At 39.0% G+C, this 27,738-nt stretch overlaps 2 protein-coding genes across 3 annotated transcripts in view; one reads left to right on the plus strand and one right to left on the minus strand.

Moving 5' to 3' along the window:
• Positions 1-838: 838 nt before the first annotated feature.
• Positions 839-17,335, minus strand: ACTR1A (actin related protein 1A). Of its 2 annotated transcripts, XM_083364456.1 has the most exons (11): positions 17,233-17,335; positions 14,213-14,277; positions 13,438-13,513; positions 12,863-12,988; positions 11,929-12,053; positions 11,177-11,393; positions 8,684-8,776; positions 7,838-8,012; positions 7,079-7,140; positions 4,258-4,298; positions 839-3,440 (listed from the first exon to the last, which is right to left on the minus strand). In XM_083364456.1, exons 1-11 carry the CDS (start codon positions 17,278-17,280, stop codon positions 3,338-3,340), a joined length of 1,131 nt encoding a protein of 376 aa, XP_083220582.1. In that variant the 5' UTR covers positions 17,281-17,335; the 3' UTR covers positions 839-3,337. The 2 variants fall into 2 exon arrangements, with proteins under 2 accessions (XP_083220582.1, XP_083220581.1); XM_083364455.1 differs by lacking the exons at positions 839-3,440; positions 4,258-4,298 and having other exon boundaries at positions 6,085-7,140.
• A 3,027-nt stretch (positions 17,336-20,362) lies between these two features.
• SUFU (SUFU negative regulator of hedgehog signaling) overlaps positions 20,363-27,738 on the plus strand; it is a 65,064-nt gene continuing 57,688 nt past the window's right edge. The window contains exons 1-2 of the mRNA XM_083363387.1: positions 20,363-20,694; positions 27,572-27,706. Of these exons, the coding sequence (XP_083219513.1) occupies positions 20,543-20,694; positions 27,572-27,706 (287 nt within the window). The 5' untranslated portion in view covers positions 20,363-20,542. The remainder of the gene's footprint in view (positions 20,695-27,571; positions 27,707-27,738) is intronic.

Genomic DNA, 27,738 nt, shown 5'->3' on the forward strand with positions numbered 1-27,738 from the left:
GTATTTCCTACAGTTCTGGTCTGATCTGTTTTTCAGGGCACTAAGAACTATTGGTAGAAAGCATCCTTTCCCCAAATCAACATCAGAGCAAACTTTGAGAGCAACAGGGAGAAAATCAGCTGTCTTTCTACATCAAAACTTTCTGTGTATGTCCAATTTAAAGTGAAGAAAGCTTGTCTAGTAATGTAAGAATCCTAGCTGTCTTAATGGATGCCATGAAAGCTAGGTAGAGGATTATATATATAATATATATACCGTAATATATATATATATATTAGCCCAAGTTCACCAAGCAGGCTTTGTGCCTAAGACTTAAACGAAAATAAGATCACTTACATTAATTAACCACACTGTATATTAGTAATTTTATTTACGTACAGTAGGTAATACCCCACAGTGATTTGCACATCTGTGTGAAGTATAGCATCAGACTGATAAAACCAGTGCTGGATTTGTCTGTTTAGTATACATTACAATTTTACTGCTTCTGGTGTCAAAACAAAGGAAAAATTGCCATGAATTAAATGAAGGGAAGGGGGTAATTAAGGATTGTTTATACATAGGAATGCTAGTTCCACAAATATACAGCCATAAACATGAACTAAAATAAATTACAGTAATAGTTTGCCATCTTTCATACCAGTACAAGCTGTAGCCCTTATTATTTCCAACTATCCCTTCATTACTGCAATTACAGTACAAATTTCATTAATACTAAATTTTTCTGTTTTTTTTCAAGTAACTCAAAGACTCAAGGCCTCCAAAGTAGTAGCCTGCACTGGACACACATTTCAAATGCTATACAACTAGAATAAAATGTGACATTACCATAGTGCAAGGTAAGAAATACGGGCTATTTGCCCTTTCCTGCAGTGAAAAACCAATCCTGTGGTCTTCCATGAGAAATCCCAGGTTACCCTGTACATAAATCTTGTAAAAAAAAAAGCTAATACTCTATTTTTTTGTAACTAGTCTACTGTGTCTAAACCTGCATTTAATTCTGTAGTTTTCTAAACTTTGTCTAATGCCAGTACCCCAGGCTTCTACTTTATCTGAACACATTTAGAACCAACAGAAAAAAGTATACTTGTGTAGAAAAACAGATCTACAACTCAAGCCTTGATCAACACAACAGTGACATTGCTTGAGCCTCTGCTTAGAAAGCAAATAGTTAAAATCAAAGCGCATCAACTACTCAAGATCTTGCTCAGGCATGCAATGAACTTTTGAATCAAGCATAGCAGAAATTTCATTTCAGTTCCAATAACAAACTAAATGACTTGTTCAGGAAGGTTTAATTACAACAATAACTGAATTGTGAGACTGTTATTTTGTAATGAGGATATGATCTAGCAATGTCACCTTAAAAGCTTATGATACATCCAAGGTAAGAAAACTATATCAGGAAATAAAAAAACACAGAGAAAATAGTTATATTTATGTACACGTAGATAATTGTTGAATTCAGATATGTCTGTTTGTTTTCCTCCCTTACAAGTCAATTATTATTAAAGATTCTTCTGAAAAATATATCTGCTTTTACACTAGAAGGGGGACTAAGGAAAATTTACTCAGGGAGAACTGTATCCTCAGATCTTACTCTATTTTTAACATTAAAGGATAGCTGAATAATGCGCAAGACTGCATGCATTATATGCATTTCTAATCAGCCTGCTTGCAAGAGAAGCTATATTTCCCTCCATCCATTCAACCAGTATGGATCTTGCTCTTATAAACTCTGAAACAGAGGCAGTCTGCCACTAAATATTCAGTACTTAAATCCTGTGTAATTTTTCTGTTGCTGAAGGAAGAAGAAAAACAGGCTTTCAACCGAAAACACAACAGGATCACATTTACAATATACTACAGTAACAAACACTCTGCTTTTATCCTCTGGGATAGTACAAGTTCTTTACTTTTTACTCCTGACTGCAGTTTCTCTTCCAATATTTGGCAATTGGTAGATGTAAGGCTTCTTTTCCTGATGCCTAATCTTTAAATACTTAAATGGCCAAAAATGCAAAAATATTTGGTTTTCAGCAGCAAAGTAAAAAAATGTAAGCACCAAAATATGTATAGAAAACAAACAAAAATGAGTTCAAAGATTAATTTTCCTTTTTGTAGCATGTAAAATCAGTGGTTGACATTATTTTAGAATGCCAACCTTCTGGAGATTACTATTACACTCAAACATTCTAATACAATTCACTGTTTTCTCAAGTGGTGCATTCACTGAAGCAACAAATCCAAAAATAATACAGCAGGGCCGCCAAACAGACCTCATAGCATTTAACAAATATTTTGTTAAAACATTAGTGCTAGTATTAAACTATGAGCAAATACAATATAATAGGGCATAGAAAATGGTGGAACTAATTTTAGTAGTACTTAGTAGTTCAGCAACCGCCAAAACTTCTCAATAAATAAAACAAGTCTAAAAACAATTGCATGGCTCCCACCAAGCTTGGCTGAAGACCCCCTTGGGCAGAAATTGTGACACAGGCACAATGTTTTTGCATTTCAGGAAGGATCAAGATTAACATTTGGAACTTACTTGTTTAGGTTAGGAAAAGAGAGGGTGGGCAGAGGAAGAACAGAATGGGCCATCAAACACATTTTGGAATCATCTTCCATTAGTTAAATGACAGCTGCTATAGGCTGCCAAAACCAATTGTCTAGAAAAGAACAAAGGAGGGCTTTCTGATCTAGGTCATGCATTATAAACTAGTTCCTAAAATTAACTGCTCCAACTATCATATCGTGATTCTAATTCACACATACCAGCCTAAGAATATACATACATGTACACAGCAGTAAATGGAGTTGTAACAGTTACGAATGTGCTTATTCTCTTTTCTGCTTGTTAGGGGAAAAGGGGTGGGCGAGAAGGAAAGCTCTGAATTAACCACCTAAAAATGTCCACTGAGCATGGAAATCACTATCATTTTCTGTGCTCAGTTTCCACCTTGTCAGCCTATCTGAATTTGATCAAATATTAGTTGACATATTCTATTTCCGTCTTATTATTCACTTTTATATTACCCAAAATTTCATCTGTGACATAATAGGGTTTCCTTCCTTTCCCACAAAGGTTTGTGGGTCACCTAGGGGGAAAAAAGGGGGGAACTGATTTTTCCAGTGAATTAAGTCTCATTTTCACCCCACACCACCAGTTGGAAGTCAGGTCAAAACCCAGCTTTCCCTTTGGCTCTGTCAAAGTCCAGGGTGTGCTGGCACCCATTTATCCATTCATGCACACACAGAGAATTCCTTGGAGATTCAGAAGAGAGTTGAGAATAAGAACAAATATCTGAAGAGACCCCTGAATTTGGTTGAGTTAGAAGGTTTTTCGGTGGATTGCCCAGGAACTGTCTTCCTCATATTCTTTCTTGGAAATCCACATTTTCTTAAATGTGTCAAGTGAAGCCAGGATGGAACCTCTGTAGAGGAACAAGCACAGGAGTTAGATGCAAGACTATCAGGAACAACATTTTTAACTCTAAAAATATCATAGTTATTAAGCTGTTAATGAAAACTACAGGATGTCTGGAGTTTACTTTTCAAAAGTATGGCAACAAAATAATCTATATCTATCTATCTATCTATATACCTATCATCATTATATTATTATTATTATTATTATCCTGAATCAATTCAATGTAGAAATAGAGCTTTTTTTTATTGAAGATTGACTGGCCCAAAGTGAACTAGCTGACTTCTAAGTCAAAGCAAGGATTGGAACTTGGATTTTCCGGCACCTTAACCACTATACAATCACACTGTCTCTAAACCAAGTGCACATATGCTGGGTGCATTCAATTCATATGGCAACAGTGAGTTCCAGTTAGCCCATTGAGATTTTAATAAGTAAACTTGCTCTCTGGAATTTAATATCTTTTGCAATGCAAAGTCATGCAGGACTTTATCTAAACACATCAGTGCAGGCAGTGTTTTCTTACTGCATGTGAAAATACATACACCACTTTTGTCCATTTAGGAGAATAAATATAGGTCCTACTAGAGTTTCCAAGTCTCTTCATTTCAGCATATCGTTATTAAAAAGTTTGCTTCAAACTTCCCTAAAGACCCTTCACATTATTTAACTGCAGTAATTTGTTGTATACCATACAGAGTAAAAGACTTTAGTTCAGAGTCTTCTTAGCTTTAAATGAATCACTTTTTAGTTTAATAAAATGTGTGAATCCATGTAAAGGCAAGTAAAACTACAATTTCTGCTGCAGGAGATGTTGTACATACCCAATCCACGTAGAATATAGTCTCTCTTGAGGAGCAGATATCTAGTGATTAAAATAAAAAGTGAGGAAGAAGAAGACATTTATTGTCCAGACACCAAACTTACAAAGCTCTTATATTGCAGGCTATTGGATTTTTTTTCCTAACAGTCTCAACCAACCGATTTGAAAGTCACAAAGGTACATATGACTGTGGTTGACAATCTGTTAAAATGACTCTTTGAAGTCTAGAGTTGTGTTTACCTGACACACTGAACCATTAATCACCTTTATCACATTTTGGCTTACTACGTTTATTAACATAGCCCCTACTGTTAATCTAAATCCTGAAAATTCATAAACCATAGGTTAATCATAGGTAACTACATTATACCACCATAGTAATTTATGTCTCTCCAAATTAATTTACCACTCTAAGCAACTCCAAGGAAAATGGTGAGGGATCTTGAGAGCTATTGTTCAGTAACGTGTGAGGGCCACAGTAATCACCTCACGCTGTTCAGGTTTCACTGGTTTCACTACCAGCCATGGCAATAATGAAGAGCTGGTAAGTAGATTGGCTCTTTGATAATTCCACTTCGGACAAGGAAAAGACTTAAGATTGTCCTCAAGTGCTAAAGACAGTTATCCCTCACAAGGAGAGGACAAGACAGCGGTGTCAGGCAGATTTAGAGCTCTAATAGGCAAAGGAATAGCCATCTTGCAGTTGGGGGCTTTGAAAAGACACCAAGTTTGCATACTTCGTTTTAATCACTTTCAGAAATTGCTTGTCAACTGCTTTTCAGCTATTGTAAACCATTAGATTTACAAGTTTTACAACTCTGAGTGAGTTTCCATTCAACTGTTAGCTAAGCACATTTAAAGTAAAGTTTGAGAACTTAAAACAATTTTTTTAATAAACAGCAAAAAGGGTGATTAAAACTTTGATTTTAGAAAGTTACAAACATCCTGAGGGTCTAGATAAATCTGAAATAAAATTTTGGAATTAATTATAAAGAATTCTTCCAGTAAGAAAATGAGTTTGTTTTGCATGTTTTTTTTTAAAAAAAAACCAAAATAAAATAAGATTTTTAAAAAATGGGCACTAGAGGGAATTTGAAGGAACTAAAGATTACAATTAAAGGAGAAGACTCGAACTTAAGTTATAAATACAGAATAAAGCAAAATATTTTAATATTGGACATAATAAAGGATAATTTTTGAACAATAGATCCAGAAGTTAATTTTACAAGTGTCTGCCTCTATGGATAGATTGTGTCTAAAATATGTTATGGAACAAATTCTACCTGACAAAATTGACAGTTAAAAGTAGATTTAAAAATGGCAGAGTAGAAGAATGACATGCAAAAGTATGTTATATTGGATATGCAAAAGAAACTGGCTGGCATTTTAATGATTAAAAGGGATTAAAAGAAGAAATCAAGAGAATGAGCTGGATAATTTTCCTAACTCTGTCCACAGTTAAGAGTTCCATCCTGACCTCAAAGCTGACTCAGCCTTCTATTCTTCTGAGATCAATAAAATGAGGACACAGATTGTTGGGGGCAATATGCTGACACTTATAAACTGTTCATAATGATGTAAAGCACTATGGAGTGGTATGTAATTGTAAGTGCTTTTGCTATGTTTAATTGACAAAAAAGCTTAAGGTTTTGAAGAATTTTGTGAGAGGATAAAGAAAAAGTTAAAAGAAAGAAAAAGGTTTATGACATTTGAAGGAATTAACTCTACTTTTACTTGGAAGTAAAAAGGATAATACTAATACTACTAGAGCTGGAAGGGACCTTGGAGGTCTTCTAGTCCAACCCCCTGCTCAGGCAGAAAACCCTTTACCATTTCAGACAAATGGTTGTCCAGTCTCTTCTTAAAAACTTCCAGTGTTGGGGCATTCACAACTTCAGGAGGCAGGTTATTCCACTGATTAATTGTTCTGTCAGGAAATTTCTCCTTAGTTCTAGGTTGCTTCTCTCTTTGGTTAGTTTCCATCCGTTGCTTCTTGTCCTGCCTTCGGGTGCTTTGGAGAATAGCTTGACTCCCTCTTCTTTGTGGCAGCCCCTGAGATACTGGGATTACATGTGTCACCCCTAGACATTAAACTAGACATACCCAATTCCAGTGACCATTCTCTCTATATTTTAGCCTCCAGTCCCCTAAAATTGGTTTATTTGATCAAGGGTAAAATAGATACGTTGTTATATCTGGCAACCCTTAATAGACTTTTGCTAACATCAGGACTGAAATGACATTTTTATGGATTTGTTTATAGATAAGAAATGGGATATGGGAAGAAGAGATCATTTGACGTATTTCAAGAGAAGGTGATAAGTTATTAAAATTGTTTATACTTGTTATGATGAAGATAGCAAGCCACTTCTGCATATATTTCTTTCCTTTTTCTTTACTGTATTTTTCTTTTTTTCTTTTCTATTTTCTTTATTTCGTGTATCTTCTGCTCTTTTATTTTGTCTTTTTAGTTTGTATTAGTTTTTATTGTTGCAAACATAATTGTTAATAAAATTACCATTAAAAAACATGTTTTGGTGAAATCTGAGTAGATTCTAGTTAAAACAGAGCATGACAGGGTTCTTAAGTCCTTTAACGTGAGGATTATATAGTTGCAACATGTCACCCTATTGATTACTAGGGTTGATTCTGCTGATCTGGCTGGTGTCCTCTTCCTCCTTCACTGCTCCATGTGCATCCCTCCTGAAGCTGTGCAACTGGTAGAAAAGAATAACCATCCAAAGAGGAGTGTACTCATCTTCAGGCAAGTGTATACAGTAGTTGTGCTCCCCTGTTACAACCTCCAAACAAGCTCTACATACCCTGATTTTGACATCTTTAGGGGCCAGTTTCTTTACTTCACTCAGAAGCCTATCACCAAAACCTATTAAATATAAGCAATAATTTGAGTTAACAACTTAGGATACTATAAAGTAATCTAGGTTTCCTGAAAACAAATCTAGAATCAACCAATGACTGAAACAACATCAACATCTTTTTCCTCTATAATAAATACATGAAGTGTGTTAATACATAAGCTACACCAGGGGTGCCCAACCCTCTGGCCACAGATCGGTACTGATCCGTGGCCCATTGGCAACCAGACTGCGCAAGTGGAGGGCAGGCGCACAAAGCTTCATTTGTGCATGAGACCATCCCTTCTTCCTCGCTGCTGCCACTACTGCTGCTGCCAATCCATGGAGGCAGGAAGGTTGGGGACTGTTGAACTATACAGATCAGATAAATGATAGAACAGGAAAAATCATTTAAGCACACAAAAACTGTATTTCATTAATATTAAAAAAGGGATATATTAAGAAATGCTATGACTATTTTCCCAGAAGCAATATGTGAATCTAGCTTGCTGACCTTCGGTTCCTCCAACAGGGCTGGAAGAAGATTTTTCTGGGAATTTTTTTTGCCTGTTTCCAGGAAAAGAATTATATGGAGTGCTGCCAATATTTACTCCCAAGGAGCTAATAGCTAATATTATTTTCAACAATTCCAAACTAGGTAAGGAGACTAAACTTATTTCAAGTTAAGTTCAAACCACATAAAGTCAAATAAGCATCAGGAGGAACCTTTGAAGAGCGTTGAGCCTCCAGAAAGCACAATGTTGGAAAAGAGAGTTCGCCTTAAGTCCATGTCAGACTTCTGAATTGCAAAAACCAGAACTTCATGCAATCCCTCACATTCTTCTCCAATCAGATCTGGACGGAACAGTAATTCAGGAGCCCTGAATCGGGCAGGACCAATCTGCAAAGAGAACAAGAATATCAGCATTCTGGGTGGTATATAAGAAATCTTATTTCCTAGATTGAAAAAACTGTGTCACATGAATATTCTTATGCTCATACAAAGACTTTCTTCCCACCCCACTAGTCTAAGCTAAAAGGACCCTTGAACAGAACTTGAAGTGCAGAGACAAGGACACGCCACCACCACCACTACCCCCTTCAGTACTGTGGTGATGAACTGATATGCTTATAAATTACTCTTTTTTAAGATTCTAAAGTAGGACTTAAGCAGTCCGATGCTATCCAAATGTTTTGGACAACTTTTAAAACAATATGTCAACTTTTTCATTGACTTATTGACAGGTCAGATGAGAACTGAAATTCAAAACATTTGAAAACTGGTAAGATTTCACATTTTGTTCTACTCTTATTGTAAAGAATACAATCTTACTAAGATTGTGTCAGATGACTGAGACTAGAAGTAGCAGTCATACCAATCCACTGAAATAAAAAGGAGAGAAGGAAAAAATGGCAACTCAAAATAAACAAAGAGATGATTAAAAGATGAATGAATTTAAGACAAGACCACTTATATCCTAGAATCCTGAAGGGGCCTGCAGGCATCACTTCAGGGCCTCTTTCCATCATTTCTTTTAAGAAATATTTAAATTATGTAAAGTTTTAACAAACCTCAATGGTGCTTCCATCAGGAAGGTAATACTGAGCTTTTTCAGTTTCTAAAGTTTCATCCTTCTGAGGGTTTACTGACAAATAGCAAGCCCGCTGTGGAGGAATGACAAGCAAAGATAATAATCATCAACATTCAAACAAGCAGCATATGGTAAGACAATTTTCACTCAGATGCTCCAGATGTACTGTCCTTCAATGGCTTTTTGCCATTTTGTACTGTTTTTTATTCCCATTTCTAACATGCAAGGTGCCTCACCATCCAAATGTCATAAAATTCTTAACCATTTAATGATTAAAAATGAAAAATTCTAGAAAATTTATGAAGAACCAGTAGTTCTACAAACAAAATCCATGATAACAAAGCTTTCCAATAGCATGTTACTTTTGCATAAGACATTATTTTGTGGAATACAGATGAATCTATAAGATGGCGTTTTCAGCATAAGTAGCCTTATTCAACAATGATACAAAGGTCATAGAACAGCTTTTACACTATTTGACTTACTACACTCAACAGCAATTCTGTAATAAAACACTATATGATCTTTCCAGCTGATCACATAGTAGATGGTAGCCCAGATTTAAATATTAGCTGAGGTTTAAAGATTATGTCCCCTTCATGGATTACTGCCTTGTCGTGGCGATGGGACTTGCGTAATTCAATGAAGCTATGAGCTATGCCGTGCAGGGCCACCCAAGACAGACAGGTCATAGCAGAGAGTTCTGACAAAACGTGATCCACTGGAGAATGAAATGGCAACCCACTCCAGTATCTTTGCCATGAAAACCCCATGGACAGTACAAAAAGGACTTCCTGGAGGAACGTTGCCCATGGGGTCGCGATGGGTTGGACACAACTTCGCAACTAACAACAACACAAAGATTATGTAAAGAGAGACCATTGTTCATGAGTTAAGCCACTTTTCTCAACCTGGAGCTAGTCACTGAGAACTGGAAGATATCAAGCTGAACAAGCCTATATGATTACATTATGATTATAATAAGGTACACAAGCCATTCAGAATATGCCATTAAAATGGTATATAGATATATCAGATGGCATATTCTGAGTGTCTCATGTACACTTTTGCAGAAATTATGTAAGATAAACTAGCTCTATTATCAAAGGTGAGTTGCTCAAGTGACTAGAGAAATTATATTTTAGTGGTACTACTTCAGTTGTAGAATTCATTCTTTAGGGAGGCTTACCTGACACCCATTTTGTTATAATTTTAAGACAGATAAGGCTTCTGCAATTTTCCAAGGCTTGTTTTCTCTCTTTAACTAAAATTTCAGCTTTTTGTGGTGCTGTACATTGTTTTTAATTTTTTTTACATTGTGAGCCACCTGGGAATGACAACTTGTAAAAATTAACTAGAGTTTCGATGTTTTAAACACAGAGGTTAAGAAGTAATGCTTTTCTAGAATGACCTAGTAGCTTCATTATGGAACAGAAATTGGGATGAAGTAATTGTTTTCCACTCACTTTCTCAAGTATCATGCTATAACATAATCATTGACTGTTATAGGTAAACTGAGTTTTTATGTCAAAGTTGAAGTATCTATTAATCAGAATTAGGCATGTCTGCTTTATTATCCTTGGCTTTTGTAGAACTCAGAAATCCTTCTACATAAGGAGTTTATAATCAGAAGGGCCAAGATTCCTGGATATACTATAACTGGTAGCTTTCCCAAAAGACCTGGGAATCAGCTTTGCCCAACTTTGATTTTTCTTGCTAAGATGTTCCCATTGCTTCTCTATTAAGCAAATTCTGCATTCCTGACCTAATGGTTAAACAGTGAAATCTTGCATCAGCCATAAATTTATTGATCTACCAGTGGCAAATAAAGTCCTTGACTTCATGCAAAATAAATGAAAATTGGTCCCAAAGGTGAGTAACGTTGATATGCTGTAGTTTTTTAAATTTGCAATTTTTCTTGTCATTGGATTAGACACGAGCCAGTAATCTGAAAGGATCATGTAATGCAATAACAACCATTTTAGAAAGTCATATTTATGGAAATGTCTGAAAGATTTCCCTGTTTTACCATTTTAACAAAAGAAAAACACTCCCATATATATATGCAAAAAGCCAGGGTAAGAATATTCTATTTGTTTTTCAGATGTGATAGCTTTCTAAGCACCAAAGCTTTCTGTGAAGGGTATTTATTAATTTTAAAAACTGCAATCTTATGTCTAGTATATGAATGAGCACAGTTAGGACTATAATCATATAACTTCTCTGAACTTACTGACTGGACTGAGATTAAAATAGAATTAAGGGACGATGGCCTTCAAGAGCCAAAAGAAAGCAGTTCTGCATCATAGATGCAATTTAAACAGGCTTGTTTCCACATCTTTTCTTGTAATCTGGATAGACATTAGCAAATGCTATGACATATATCAGCTGTAACTGCTCAATCCACCCTCCTCTGCTCAGTACCTTAAAACAGAAGAGACCCCAGAATCAAAAACAAAGGGCATCCATGCACCTCTTTTATAGTTTTGACGATCTCAAATTCAGATGATGTATGGAAGTCATAGCCTTCCTTCCGGAGATAGAGACGAAGAAAACGAGAGACATCACGGCCAGCTATGTCAATGCGCATAATGGAGTGGGGCATTGCAAAACCTTCATAAATAGGTACCGCATGGGTGACCCCATCCCCAGAGTCCAACACCACCCCTGTAGTTCGTCCTGTTGCATAACTACAGAAAGGAGAAAATCAACAATATTTGATGGATAATCTGTAACACTTCCAAGACAGCAATTCCCCCATCATAATTCTATTCTAACTAAACAGCAATCTTTATGAAAGAAAATCAGTGACAACAGTTGATGTATTATTACATCAATAATGCAATACTGATATAATAATACATAAATTATAATCAAATTAAAACAGAGGAAAGATAAAATTTTAAATCCACTATGAAAGTGAGGCATTGGGCCCAAAGCCCCAGAGTTTATACAGAAGCAGCAGTAAAAATCCACTCTTTATATGTACTAACAGTGGATTTTTACTGCTGTTTCTGTATTTGTAATATGGGTTAAAATCTCTTGTCAAGGCATACACCATTAAAGAAATCTTTAGAAAAAATCCAGATGCAATGAACAAAGATCTACTTGTGTATGCATGTGGAAAATCTCCTTGCATTCCATATACAAAGTAATACAATGAATTGCAGACTTTATTTTCTCTTCCAAGTTGAGCTTTAAAAAAGGAGTAGGTAAGATACTTACAGGCTAAGCACAGCTTGCATAGAGATGAACAGAGCTGGCACATTGAAAGTCTCAAAGAAAACCTCAGCTGCTCGTTCACGGTTCTTACGAGGATTCAGTGGCGCTTCCGTCAAGAGCACAGGATGCTAGTGATTAGGAAGACAAGGGACTCAGCTACCAGAACTCTATGACTCTATGACTTGTTATAGTAGAGAGAGGAATTACTATGTTGAAAGGCCATGCTTGCGTCCCCTATGTTAAATCAGAAAATGTTAATCCACTTTTGTTAAATGGCTGGTCACACATCAGATAACAATAGCACTTAGACTTATATACCACCTATGTAAACATTTCAGAGTCAGCCTATTGCCCCCAATAATCTTGCTCCTCATTTTACTGACCTTGGAAGGATGGAAGGCTGAGTCAGCCTGGAGCCGGTGAGAATCAAACTGCTGGCAGTTGGCAGAATTAGCCTGCAATACTGCATTCTAACCTCTGTGCCACTACAGAACATCTTATGGTTGTTTGGTTCTGACTCAGTGCAATGCACATTTTCAGCCATGACATACTCAATAAATTACTGCTTAGTCCCTGTATGAATCTAGCCAATAACCCAATTCAGGCTAAGCCAAAATAAGTTGGTACATATTCTTACATATTACCTATTCTCACATTAAGTCAAAATATAGCAAACCACATGACATCTTGGCACCATGTGTATAAGACTTCAGGTCAGACATGACTATACATCCCTACTCTTCCTGAAATTCATTCCTATGTTCAGAAATAAGCTAACAGCAGAAGCTTCACTCATAGAAACCTATATTCCTAGATAATTTTCTAGACATGGAAGAACAGAATAAAAAATGCTGACAGAGTTGCCACTGAGTTTAAAAAGCAGATACAGGTTTTTCTCTTATTTGGGGCTCCGGGACTTTAAAGAAAGGTAGCTCACTTCTTCAGAGAATGTCTGGAGTTGATCTTTTGAATACACATACTGCCAAATGCGCTCCATATCATTCCAATCCTTCACTATTCCATGTTCCATTGGGTACCGTATAGAAAGTAGACCTCTATGTTCCTTAATAAAATTAGAGACAAGACAACCAATCAGTCAGAGGAGATATATAAACATACATTGACTTGCTGATAAAAGATTCCCAAAAATAATAACCACTAAATTTACAATGGAAATCACAGTTGTAACATAACTGAAGAAATATATTCATTATGCAACAAACCTTTATTTTATTTTTATAACAGCAACTATGTAGATATGTACGCATCCTTAATGCATATGTTTCCTTATGTACAGATAAGACACGTGTTTGTTACTTTAATCCATTTGAATTCATTCAGGAATACCTCTAATATAAACCTAAGCAAATGGCCAGAACCCCATCTGTTTATCAAGATGAACATACGAACTATAAATATCGGATTCTGTTTAGATAAAAAGCATAGGCTGTTTCTCAGTTTCTGGTGACCCTGAAAAAAAATACAGTTTCAGTCAAATCAGCATAACCTTACCTCTGCTTTTGGGCCAATGAAAATGTCACCTTCCAAAGCTCCAGCCATAACTCGGACATGCTTTGGTCTGCCAACACTGAAATAAGTATCGCAAAAGGAAAAAATGGATGCATGAGTTCAAAAATTTACTTTTGAGAGACCATTTTAGAATCATTAGATTAAGGTGTTGCAACCTGAACTGAGTGGTTGAGTTTAATATCATAGGATGATTTATTTTAACCATGGTTATTGAATAAGCATAATGCACACCTCACATTAATTCATAAATTATGGTCTACAAATGAGAGTTAATAGTTCATGCTACACAACCAATATCAAATATCTCCAAAATCCAACACAGGATTAATGAAAAAACTAATTTGTTTTGCTTCTTATAAGCTAAAGTATACCAATTTGCTGTAAGCAGCAAATTGCAAATATCCTTAAAATTCCAAATCTATTTCTGAGCTCCCCCCCCCCCCGCCGCCGCCGCCAAGCCCTCAGTATTAAGGGATTCTGCATTTTATAGGCCATGGAATAGCCTAATGTAGGGGTGTCAAACTGCTAGCCCTTAGGCCGGATGTGTCACATGGAAGCCATGCTCAACCCAGCTCCAGCAAGGGGAAAAAGTTGTGATATGTTGTGACACGTCACATGATGAGGCGAGTTTGATGCCCCTGGCCTGTGTGTTCAATTGCCAGAGCCAAAATAGGTAAAAAGTCTCAGTATACTCCATGCAGAAAATGTTCATAGAAGGAAATTATAGAACATGAGTCAAAATTATGAGGATACTTACTAGTTTGGAAAACAGTACTTAGGTATTTGATCACCTGCAAAGCCAGCTTTAATCATGCCAGAGCCCTTTTGGGATAAAAAACAAAGACCATGAAATGAAATGAAATGAAATAATTATTCATGAGCATCTTGGCTCCAAAACTATGCCTATCAACATAAGAGAAAAAAAATAACTGTCCAAATTTAGCACCAGTGGCATTCTTGTTGAGCCCCTTCAATGAAAACTTTGCCCAATAATTCCCTTATTAAAGCTGTATGACTTGTTAATAAATTTATGTGACCACTAGATGGAGCACATCCCATTACCATACTTAGGAAGCCTCAGACCACCCAAGAAGAATTCCTTTGTGTGGGACAAAAGGTTTTAGAACTAGATAGCAAGACAGATCTTTTCCTCAGTACAAAAAACAAGATCTAGTAAACAGCACTAAATCACATCACCCTAATAATTTACAGAACACTGAAACATCCTCCCCTCTGTATACGTCTTTAGGAATTTATAAAAATAATATGCCAGACACAGCTCGGTTCAGACAACAAACTTGCAAGGTTGAAATCATGTTGGCTAATTTGGGACTCAGTGGCAGCATTTGCAGAACATGTTAAAACTTTAGTGCAGAAATAATGGTTAATTTAACTGTGGATAAGCATGCTATGTGAAGGTAGCTTTGAAAGTAATAAAATCTCAGGTGAGTCAAACCTGACTCCTGGTGAATTTATGCACATGTTCATATACCCTTTGTAAGCAATAATGGAGAAATTATTTGCAATTGCCTTCTAACATTTTTTAATTTTTTTATTTTAAATTTTTAAAATTGCCTATGATGAGTTAATTTATAGCAAACCTTGAATAATAAAAAATAACCTACCATGTTGTGCAAACAAGTATTTAAAATACAGTTCTAACGGCTGTGCACAACAAAATCAAATATCTTTATTAAGCTTTTACAATTAAAAATACAGTAAAAGGAAGCTTTAACACAACAGTTGTTAGGGAAGGGGAAAAAATAATGGGAAAATAAAACGGCATATCTAATTAAACATTTTTGCGCAGTTGTGTGAACTTGGTAAAAAAAATAAATGGCAGCCTTATTTGAAAGTGTAGGGTTAGTGTCCCTTAAAAATAAAGTTTACCTGCATGGCCCTCATATTTGGAAATGATTGGTGCAATCAAAGCATGTTTGGGGGTTTTGAAGAAGGGGTATTGCATTGTATGAGAATGTGGGTGATTTTCTACCCTTCTAGAATCACAAGGATAATAATGTGAATAAGGGATCCCATGAAATCTTCCCTCAAGTGGAAGCAATGTGACTGGCTCAAAAAAAGCCTCTAGAAAAGGCCCATCTATTTTTGCTTAGTGTTAAAACTGTTGAAGTATCCAGCAATAGAGAGCTTGTGACTAACAAATGGCAATGGTGTTAGGTGCAGAACAAAAGGATTCTAACAATCTTCCTGAAACTAAAGAAAGGTGGAAACAGATTAACTTTTACAGGGGAAGGAATCCACCTCACCACAGAAAAAGCTCTGTTCCATATTCCCAACGACTTAGCCTCTTTGTACCTAATTAGCACACAGAAGAATCCCTGAATCACATCATATAATAAAACTACAGACATGTTCTTTTAGAAGGCAGCATTTTTTTTTCTATGACTTGGTTGTAAACCCTGTGGAGATTTATAGGTAAAAATCACTATTTTGAATTGTACCAAGAAACAAAGAAGTGGGTTCCAGAAAGAATTGTTGAACATAACATGGAAATCTGATTCACCAGATTTACTATGATGAATATTAATTAACAATTCCTAAAACCTGTCTTCCAGGGTTCAAAGATGTATGCATCACAGTAGTGTACATTTTAAAAAAAATATTCAGGAGAAACGCTTTGGATCCTCCACAAGCACAGCACTTGTTTGCTAGTATTTACTGAACTAATCCTTCATTTGAAGGGTCCTTGGCGCTCTCTGAGCTTCGTTGTTTTCTTGCAGACGTTTCATTATCCAAACTAGGTAACATCATCAGTGCTTAGTCTAGACTAGCTACAAATATTCCCCTTGATTGACTCTTCATTTCTCAGCCTTTTGCATAAGCTTGGGAGGAAAAAATGCAACATTTAACAATCATATTAACTAATGAACTGATTCTTAATGCAGCGTTGTCGTTTTCTGGGTCAGAGAGAAATCTGAAAAAACGACAGAAAGAAGACTGGGCGGGATCTAGGAAACGTTTCCTCACTGCACTCCTCCTGCAAGCCCCGTTTTACAAAAAGAGCAGCGCGGGCAATTATACGCGGCAGCAAAAATACACATAGGGAAAATGGAGGAGAGCTAAGCAATGTTCCAGGCCCAGCTACCTAGGCCAGGGGTAGGCAACCTCGGCTCTTTTATGACTCATGGACTTCAATTCCCAGAATTCCTGAGCCAGCCAAGCTGGCTCAGGAATTCTGGGAGTTGAAGTCCATGAGTCATAAAAGAGCCGAGGTTGCCTACCCCTGAGTCCTAGGCCATCTTCTCTCGCACACTTTGACAGGACCAGCCAGTCAGAACAAAACAGCCCCTTAAAGGTCAAACAGAACGAACACTGTAGCCAAGGGCGCCAACAATCGCGCATGAACTCCGAAAAGGAGGAGCAAAATCTACAGGGCGAAACGCGAATCGATGACGCTCGACGAGGATGAGCAGAGGGGGCCAATCAGAGAGCGAGGAGCTCAACAGGGCGTGGATTACCGGCTCCGTTGTTCTTCGGGCTGCGCCGTTCTACCATTGAATGGCAAAGGCATCGACCAACGGGAACGCGGGCCTGACTCATCGAGGAGGAGAAAAGAGTCCAACTTCGGTGGGAAATGGCGAGGGGCAAGAAGACTGCCCGGAGACGGGGCGGCGGCGGGTGGGGGAGCAGAAAATCACCGGCTAACAGATCCGCTCACTGGTTTCTATCAGGAGCAAAAAAAAACTCCGTGCCAATCGCAGCGGCCCCACCCGCCCCCCTTCCCACAGAGCAGAACACAACCACGCTCGGACTCACGTTATCAATCACCACCGGCTGATTCGCGATCACATCGTAGGACTCCATGGCGAGCGCCTATGCGCCGCCGGCGACACCCACCCCGGTTACTGCCAAGCCAGCGACAGCTCAAGGGAGCAAAGCGCATGCTCAGAGCAAAGGCAAAGCTTGCCGGGAAAGCGAGTTTCTATGGAAATAACTACTGTCTCTGGAGTTTACGCCAGGAAACAGGATTTTTTTTCCCCCACACGAATGGGTGAATGAATGAATGATACTATTTATTTGTTATAGTAAGCTATCGTGGAATAGCGATTTGCAAAACTATTTTTGCCCTGGAGAGGAATGAAAGGTATTTATAATCAGTGAAGAAATCTAAGATTTTTTTGATAGCGACATACTGTGTACAGCTTTAAAAAAACCTCTGTGACACACATATTGAACGCTGTATGTGTTGATGCAGCTATACTGTATACAATATATTAGGTTTGTCGTATTTAGTCATAAAGCAATACAGAAAATTCTAGCCATTTTACAGCCATCTAGTAACTACACAAAATATTTGGAGACCAGTTATGACAGGCCTAGTGTACCCTACTTTGCATTTTTTCAAGTGTTCAGTCCTGTTAATATAAATTCTAGTGCAGATACAGCTGTTATCTCTTTATTTTGACTCCTGCTTTTTCCCTTTTATTATGCAAAGTAAAGGCAATGTTGTAATACATTTGCAGACTTCACAGATTTTGGAGGATGTGCTGCTTTCACTTTTGATAGGGGGAAGGTTGAGAGAAAAAAATTAGGACTTATCAAGACAGACGTTCAGAGGATGTACCTACTAATATCTTTTGAATATACTGCATTTAATGATTTTTTCCAGTTCATAGGAGGAATTATGCTGTAAATCCATTGTACGGAAACTTTTATATGGTCCATTGCATAAGCCATCTGCAGTGATGTGAACAAATGTGACAGTTTGTATTAGTATTAGTACCAGTGCTCTTTAACTTGTTAATAAATGACTTAGAAGTTCAAGTGATAATAGTGAGGTAGATGGTGAAAAGTTTACATTTAGATATGCTAAAAAGTTTTAATATTTTTCTTACAGTTTATTTCTTTAAAAGATGATGTGTATTTTTACAAAGAAAAATATTTTCAGGAAACTCAATATTAATATAGTATTAACCTTATTGACTTCAAACCTGTACCCTATGTCTTCAGAATGCTCTGTGTAGGGAAGGGATGCAGTGGGGTTCCGTCTTAGGCCCAATACTCTTCAATATCATCATAAATGACTTAGATGAGGGTATAAAGGGGAACTCATCAAATTTGCAGATGGCACTAAGCTGGCAGGAATAGCCAAAACTCCAGAAGACAAGGTCAGGATTCAAAAAGATCTTGACAGACTTGAACAATGGGCCCCATCCAGCAACATGAAATTTAATGTGGAGAAAAGCAAGGTTTTACACCTAGGCAGGAAAAACCAAAGATACAAGTACAGATTAAGTGAAATCTGGCTCAAAAACAGTAACTGTGATAGGGACCGTGGAGTCCTAGTGGATGATCACTTAAACATGAGCCAGTAGTGTGCGGCAGCAGACAAAAAAGCTAATACAATCCTTGGTTGTATAAACAGAGGCATAGAACCAAAATTACATGCAGTATTAATACCGCTTTATAAATCCTTAGTATGACCACACCTGGAATACTGCATCTAGTTTTGGTCACAACATTACAAAAATTTGTTGAGATTTTGGAAAAATTGCAAAGAAGAGCAACTAAGATGATTAAGGGTCTGGAGACAAATACTTATGAAGAATGATGGCAGGAATTGGGTATGGACAGTCTAGAGAAAAGAAAGATAAGGGTGAGTAGTATTCCAGCATTTGAGGGGCTGCCACAAACAACAGGGGGACAATTTATTTTCCAAAGCACCAGAAGGTAAAACAAGAAACAATGGATGGAAACTAATCAAGGAGAGAAGCTTAAGGAGAAACTTCCTAACAGTGAGGACAACCAGTGGAACAGTTTGCCTTCAGAAGTTCTGGGTACTTCATCACTGCAGGTTTTTAAGAAAAGACTGGACAGCCACCTGTCTCAAATGGTATAGGGCTCCTGCTTGAGCAGAGGGTTAGACTAGAAGACCTCCAAGGTCCCTTCCAGCTCTATTCTGATTCTGAGATAACATAAGATGAAGTATCCTTTTAAAAATCATATATATAGGTATGTTAGGACTGTAATCCACACAATTCTGTATCAGTGATACAGAAAGTCCAATACTGTATATATCACACCAGTCCATTAATACTTCAGTAAATAAACCATAATTATATTTTCAGATTTTAAACAATCTAATCATGGTTAGCAAGGCACAATGCTTTTATTTGCTATAACACTCTAAGCCACAAACAAGCATAAATATTTATAAATATTACATGTATATTTACATTTATTATTTATGAATCACCGCTTGAATAGGTGGAGGTGGTTGACCGGCAAAAAAGACCTCATTCCAGTGCTATCCCTGTCTTTGGTTCTGGTTTTTGCATAGTTTTAAATGTTTAATGTGCACAGATTTAAAATATTAATTGCTTTTTCTATTAATTGCTTTTCTATTTTACGTTCTATAATCTCCCCAGAATCGCCCTATCGGGGAGATGCACAACATATTTATTTATTTATTTTATTTTAATTCCATTTATATCCCGCCCTTCTCCGAAGACTCAGGGCGGCTTACAAGCTTAGCAGTAGCCTTCATTCTATGTATATGCCTGCTTATTAGGGCTTTCACACGCCATGTAACTTACTATTTCTATAGCGCAATAGTGGACGATTCGTTAAGAGATAAAACTCTCTCGGCCCTAGGACGGGTTCATAACGCGACGCTCTTTTAAGCTAGGATTTGATAAATGAAGCGCAGATGCACACACATCGCGATAAACCGCAAGCTAGCAAATCCACGATGGCTTGCCGGGCGACCTCCTTCTCTCTGCCCACTGCGGGCCAGAAAGCGTCCGCAATGCGAGCTCAGCGACGCCAGAGGTCAGAAACGCGCCGGCGAAGAAGGGGTGGGACACCGGGTGGAGGCGAAGGTGGGATTATGTCAGCCTCGTCTTTCGCTACGGCGTGATTGGCGAAGTCGGCGGCCTATCAAGACCGGAGTCGGGGGTGAGTGGGGGGACGCTTTTCCCCGCTCCTGCTGCTGCTGGGCCCTGCCGGGGTCGCGAAAGGAGTTTGGAGCGAGCTGCGGTTTGTCTGCGGGGGTCCGGATCGTCCCCCCACCCACCCACCCGCTACGAGCTGCATTGCTTCCCTCCGTTCTTTACGGGTTCCACTCATGGAGACCGTCGCCCCTGTTCCTCCTGGCCCCGGGTCGGGACCGTTTCCCTCGCTTTTCCCCCCGGGGCTACACGGCATCTACGGCGAGTGCCGGCAACTGTACCCAGAGCAGCCCAATCCCTTGCAGGTCACGGCCATTCTCAAATACTGGTGAGTGGGACGGGAGGAGAAAGGAGGCTGGTGCCGAGCCCGAAAGGCTTGTTCCGCGGGTGGGGAGGGGAGCGCTAATGGCATTTCGGAAAGAGGCCTCGGGAGCTCCTGAACGAGTTCTGGGCCTGGGCGAGGGGAGCGGTGGGCGACAAAGGGCGAGGGGGTCTGCCTCCTTGAATGGGGTCCGCCGAGGTTGGAAAGGTGAGAAATGTGTGAAATGTGTGTGCGCGCGTGTCTGTTGTGAAGGAGGATCTGTCGGAAACTGGGAGTGGCTAAGAGTGGTACTTGCATCGGAGAGGGTTGTTTTGGGGGCGAGAAGGAAAAGTTATTGGAACAGAGGGTACCTTATTACAGGGGTCTTCAAACTTGGCCCTTTTATGACTTGTGGACTTCAACTCCCAGAATTCCTCAGCCAGCAAAGCTGGCTGAGGAATTCTGGGAGTTGAAGTCCACAAGTCATAAAAGGGCCAAGTTTGAAGACCCCTGCCTTATTAGAACATAATGCCCAAAATGTTGTGCCAGCGGTTTGGGAGTTGTAGTCCAAAACAATGACATGACCTGGGATCCTGGCCTGTACTCAAATCTGAATCCCACCCAGATTTTTAAAAAAATGACTCCGAATTTGGAAGAGTGATCGGCCAGTTTATCAATTGTAATTATTTATGGGTTGGTGATCGGATTCGTGTCTGGTGTCTGAAGAATAGGGGAGTGTTCAGAGAAATAGCTTGAACTAATATAAAGGATTTCAAATTTTCTTACACTGAATCTTGCACGCAAGATGGATTGAAAGAGGAATTGTTCTTAAATTTTGCCCTAGTTCCTTGAATAAATATAAGAAACCATTGGAAGCTTGAAGACCTTTTTTTTTAAAATAAGGGCAATATTGAGAAGGTTCTTCAATTTTCATAAATGAATGTGTGCTTTTTCAGACTGTTATTTATATTCGTTATATCTTTAAAAGAGATGCGGTGGCTTAGTGGGTTAGGCTGCTGAGCTTGTCGATCAGAAGGTCGGCAGTTTGGCGGGTCGAATCCCAAGTGCCGCGTAGCAGAGTAGGCGCCTGTTACTCGTCCCAGCTTCTGCCAACCTAGCAGTTCGAAAGCACATAAAAATGCAAGTAGAAAAATAGGGACCACTCCGGTGGGAAGGTAACAGCGTTCCGTGCGCCTTTGGCATCTAGTCATGCCGGCCACATGACCACGGAGACGTCCTTGGACAAGCGCTGACTCTTCGGCTTTGAAACGGAGATGAGCACCGGCCCCTAGAGTCGGAAACGACTAGCACGCATGTGTGGGGGAACCTTTACCTTTACCTTTATATCTTTAAAAGTTGGCTTTTGCATATTATTGCTAGCAGTAAGTGAGTGGATTGATCCTTTTCCTTGTGTGTAACTGTCTTCCACACTGCTTCCGTTTCTTTTCCTATCTTATCATATGCAAAGGGATTCACACATATTTTTCCTTTTAGCTTAAATTGAGTCTTAGTGTGTCCATCTAATGTTACACTTTAGCTTCACAATATATAGCTTTAAGAAAAAAAGGTATTGTGTGAGTTTAATGTTTATGTTTATCTTTCAGCACTGAGTACTCTTTCCCCAAATGGATAATTTCTGATATTGTGGAACTTTTATGTTTTCAGGCTGGATTATTAGTTTTGCTGATGTAGTCAGGCAGCAGTTGTGTCTATACATGAGCACCTCCTCTTTTCATTAGCAATGGTTTCATTCTCAGTCATATCATCCCATTTTTTAAAAAATATACAATCAAAATGTTATTGCCTCTCCTAATAAAGTGCTCTGAAAGTGGCAGCCTGCCTGCTACTACAAGTTGTAGGAATGCTGCCTGGCTTGGCAATTCCCAATATAACCAGGCAGTCACTGATTTCATAAATTATCTAGTACTGGATGGTCACCTAAGTCACCTCTTGATGGTTTAGGTCCAATTAGGTTAGTTGTTCTTCACAGACATGGCCAATGTTCTGCATATACCATGACTGTTGTGCAAGAAATAAGTTGAAAGAGAGAATTCTAGTCACATTTCTGGATTGAAATAGTGCTATTGATAAAACAGTTGAGAAAACTGAAGTTGAGAAAGTTAGATGAGTTTGCTTCAACTTGTAACAGTTTTGAATTCAAATATTGCTGTAATTTAATACCAAGGTCGTGAATGGTTTGGGACCATGGAAATAACAATAAAAATACTTCTGTGCCAATACATGTCACCCTGGACTTATGACTGGTTGCTTAGTGACTGTTTGAAATTACAGTGGGCCCCCAAAAAAGGACTTAAGACCAGGATTCGAGGTTCTGACATCCCCTTCCTCCTGTAGTCACATGACTGTATTTTGGGTGCTCAGCAACCAGCCCACATTTAAAGCCATAGTCATGTGATTGCAATGTATGGTGGTTTTTCCCCCAGAAACTAGTATTTACCTCCAGTTTCTGATTTAAAAAATGGCCCATTGAGAACAATATGCCCACAGGGCTTGCTTAATGACTGCCCAATTTGCTTAATGGCCGTCACAAAAAATGGTTGTAAAATTGGGCACAGTAACATGATGGCCAGCCTAAAAACCATCATGATTTAAGACTAAAATTGTGGGCTCAATTACCATCATAAGTTGAAGACAATATCAGAGAAAGGACCTGGTAATCTGCCTTTTACTTGTCTTGATTGCTGAAGAAGATTTAAGATTTTTAATTGTACAAGTCAATTAACATATTGTACTAGTCAGCCAACAATAAAAACATAACCAATCCATAAATGAAAAACACTTTGAACCTGCATCATTTCACTTTAAAATGTTTACCTCGTCATTGTCAGTTCAAATCAAAAGCCTGTTTAAAAAGCAAAGTTTTCAGGGTTTACCAGATTAACAAATAGTAAGGTTTGTTAGTTCTGCAGTTTACAGTAGGCATTGATCTCTGGATATAGAAAGAAGAGAAGAAAGGGAAGAAAAAGAAGAAACCGAGTTGGAATAAAGAAAAATAATATGTAAACTTATATTTCTTTGTAAATAAGAACATACACTCATACTGATTATACAATTGAATGCAGTGGTATAACTAGTTCGTGCAATTTGGCACAAAGTGAAGGATTTTGATTCCTACAAAATGATACGGAAGCTTTATAATGCAAGCAACTTTTTATGGTAAGAGTTGAGAACTATCTATTTTTCAGGCATAAGCCTATTTAAAATCACTCTGTTCTTCTCTTGAAAGTGGTATTTTGCTTTCTTTATGCTTATGTAAAATTACTAAATTAGCTTTCCTGTTGATAGTGATATCTGTAGCTTGGGAAGAGCACCTTCCTAAACCTTTTTAAGACTGACATCTGGTGGTCAAGCTGTTCAAAACTTTATTTAGGTCGGAATAAAAAATGTTTCATTTCTACAAGCCTCACCTGGTGGCACTATCTAGGTCAGGGCTTTTCAACCGGTGTGGTACGCGAGCACCTGGCTGATGGTATGCGGCGTCGCCTCCCTCCCCCCCACCTCTCCCTCCGCACTCCGCTCCTTCCCAGCTCCCTTGTTGCTGGAAAACATGCTGCTTGGCAGCGGCCTGCAGAAACCCTACCGAGGGCATGCGAAGAGTGCAGGCGCAGGGTGAGGCCCCGCCCTCCCCAGGGACTCATGCAGCAACTTCTTCTCGTGTGGGATCCGTGTTGCCCTTCCCCCCTCTTCTTACTTCACAAGTAAGCATGAGCCTGATGGGGACAGAGCCATCTACTCCCTCGGCAGGTAGGTGTTTGAGACCGCTTGCGTCATGGCCTTGAGCGCCAACCTCACAACTGCCCCCTCCTCCTTTTCCTCCTCCTTTCTCTCTCTTTCTCTGTTGCGGCCTTGCATCTTCTTTTTGTCCTCCCACCCGTGAGCTTGCAATACCCCTCACGGTGCCCTCAGGGCTCAAGACTTTTCCCCCTCTCCTCTTCCCGAGGTGCCTGGCTTTAATTTTCCTCAATTTATGTCTGTAAAATGATTTGACGGGTGTGATTGCTTGGATTATGATAGAAGTGTTAAGTGGGCATCAGCCCCTCAACCACGTGCGCCAGGCCACAGGGCCGCCTCCGCGGGTGCTGCTCTACCGCAGAGAGGGGAAGGCCGGTCCCCATTTGGCCCGCCAGCCCCAGGAGAGCCCTGCGCGAGCACCTCACCGGCCGCTGAACCCTAGCTTACAAGCAGGAGCGGCCTTGCCCTGCTTGCCCTTGGCCACCGCTGGGAGCAGCTACCACTGCCCACCCCACTTTTCGCAAGCCCCACTACGCTGCCGCCACCTGCCACAGACTTCCAGCAGCAGGAAGCTCTGGGACGAGGGCCTGGCAGGGGTGAAGGAGTTGGGGCTGCTCCGGCAGGCCACTTCTGTGGCAGTGGGGCATGCTGGTGCCTTGTGCTGCGGGGGACACAATGGGAAAGGTGAGCCATAATGGGAAAGGTGGAAGCGCAGCTGTGGTCAAGGACGGTCAACCACTCCGAGCCCTGTCTGGCCGGCCTTGTGGCTCCATCCCCCAAGAGCAGCTGGTTATGAGTTGCTGCCGTGCGCTTCCCCGAGTGCACCTCAGCCCTGGATCTCCCCCCTTCCAGGACTCCGGCTGCGTCTGCAGAAGGCGAGCGGAGTTAAGGGTGCTTTGGCGCATCTTCCATCCCTCCTGTGTGAAGGGCACCTTCCTGCCCCGCGGTCCACAGCAGCATTGTTGGCGTGCATGGATCGACTTTGAGCAAATGCAAGGTGTTTCTGTTGCTGGAATAAAGCTTCCTAAATGAGCTGGCAACCTCCGAGTATCGATAGATCTTCCCCAACTTTCCTCCGGTGCTTCATCAAAAGTTAAGTGGGCATCAGGTTTCTTGGTAAAAATACATTTGGAAGGAAGGAAGGAAGGAAGGAAATGACAATGAGGGAGGGAGGGAGGGAGAGAAGGAGGAAGGGACAAAGGGAGAAAGGGAGGGAGGGGAGGAGAGAAATAGAGAGAGGGAGGGAGAGAGGGAGGGAGACAGAGAAGGAGAGAGAAAGAAAAGGAGGGAGAGGGAGAGAGAGAAATAGAGGGAGAGGAAGGGAGAGAGATAAAGAGGAAGAGAGGGAGAGAGAAAGGGAGGGAGAGAAAGAGAGAAATAGAGGGAGAGAGAGATTAAATTATTAACATGGTTGTTAAGTGAATCTGGTTTCCCCACTAACTTTGCTTGTCAGAAGGTTGCAAAAGGCGATCACATGACCCTGGAACAATGTGACCATCATAAATATGAATCGGTTTCCAAGCATCCGAATGTAAATCACTTGACCCTGGGGATGCTGCAACTGTCATAAGTGTGAAAAATGGTCATAAGTCACTTTTTTCAGTGTCGTCGTAACTTTGAACAGTCACTAAACAAACTGTTGTAAGTCAAGGACTACCTGTGCTTTATCACTTTTTCCCATTTTTTAATCAAGTTTTTGACACCTTGCTAGGTTACTGGTGGTACATGAATGTTGCCATATTCTAAAAGTGGTACAATCGGTGAAAAGGTTGAAAAGCCCTGATCTAGGTGACATTGTCTGCAATTAGAAGCTAAGCACACGGTAGTCTGATTATGAATCACTTTTGACTTTACCAAAAATAAAATAAAATTGCAGGACCATGGAAACTATGAAATCCAGTCTGTCCCAAAAGAGACTTTCTCTTTTACTTTTTAAAAACTCTATACATTCCAGTTGTGATTTTTAAGATGTCTAAATAGAGACTTTATTCAATCTTTTTCTATCTGAAAAACTGCTAGGTCTTTCTGTAAAGTGTTTGTTTTAACTTTGCTATTATTTTTTCCCCATACAGAAATGGAAACTACTTAGGCTCTGAGCTTGTCCTGTGATTATCTCATTGTTTATTGTATTTCTCTTCTGACATCATCTTGCTGAAAACTAGGCTATATTAATTCTAGTAAAGAAATTGTTCTTGCAGGTTTTTTTGTATAAAATATCCATCTCTTGGAATTCAATGAACCGAGATCCATTTTATTTCTAATTTGGAAAAAGAAATGTTATCCACCAGTTTTGGGTAACAAATGCCAAATATCACTAATTTTGATAAAGATGTTGACTGTTGTGATATGTTTCACAAAAGCAAAATATGCTACTTCAGTTTTTTCTTATTGGTTTGCAACGATTAAAAGGTATATTGCTGTTTGGCTAGTTTTATTAATAAGATATGATCCTAATAAATACTTTACAGGTTTTCCTTAATAGCAGAAAGATAAATATGGTATGTAATTCTGAATCTAAATAGGTCTTACTGAATCTAACTATTAACTAGGTCCACACTCATATTGTATTCTCAAATTGTGCTTTAATTTGATTTGTTTTTCTTAGACTTAGCATGGTGCATGCAACCAACTAATTCTGACTTATCAGCAAACTATAAATAAATAATGGCTGATATAATATGTGAATCTAGCCAGTGCCTGAATCATTTTTAGATAAATACTCCACAAAGGCACATTATATTTTTGAATATTTGTAGGATGCTTATGATATAGTATTATGGAGAGAAAAAATAGACATATCAACAATGTTTGTGGACAATTCTGATGCTCTCAGATGAAAATATTCATTTTAATTATGTTTATTTAACTTTTGCAGTACACTAACATCTTTGCAGTCCTGTAATTTGTTCAGTATTGAAACAGGAAAAGAAAGAAAGCCAAGCAATACAGAACTTTTAAGATCTATATTCTATAACTATGTAGTTATGATGATATCGGGCAAATTCTGACTTAGTTTCAAAAAGAAGCATTAACTGTTTTCAGAAGGAAATGGTGTAATAATGTGGAGTAGAGGTAAACCCATTTACTTGAAACTATTTCCCAAAACTGGATTAAAACAATCTCATTTATCTTTCTTTCTTTTTTAAAATAGGTTAGGTGGACCGGATCCTCTGGACTATGTTAGTATGTACAGGAATTTGGGAAGTCCAACTCAAAATGTTCCTGAGCACTGGCATTATGTAAGCTTTGGACTAAGTGACTTGTATGGTGATAACAGAGTGCATGAGTAAGTCTTTAATTTCTATATATTATGATTTG

Source organism: Vipera ursinii (assembly GCF_947247035.1).
Source record: "Vipera ursinii genome assembly, chromosome: 5".
In the NCBI taxonomy this organism is placed as follows: domain Eukaryota; kingdom Metazoa; phylum Chordata; class Lepidosauria; order Squamata; family Viperidae; genus Vipera; species Vipera ursinii.

Bases quoted from the DNA above. Each gene is read 5' to 3' on its own strand.
- ACTR1A (XM_083364455.1), bottom strand. From the start codon at position 17,280: ATGGAGTCCTACGATGTGATCGCGAATCAGCCGGTGGTGATTGATAAC. The intron at 12,989-13,437 runs GTAAGGTTATGC...AATTTTATTAAG, and splicing joins TCATTGGCCCAAAAGCAGAG to GAACATAGAGGTCTACTTTC. The intron at 12,054-12,862 runs GTGAGCTACCTT...CCTAATCACTAG, and splicing joins TCCAGACATTCTCTGAAGAA to CATCCTGTGCTCTTGACGGA.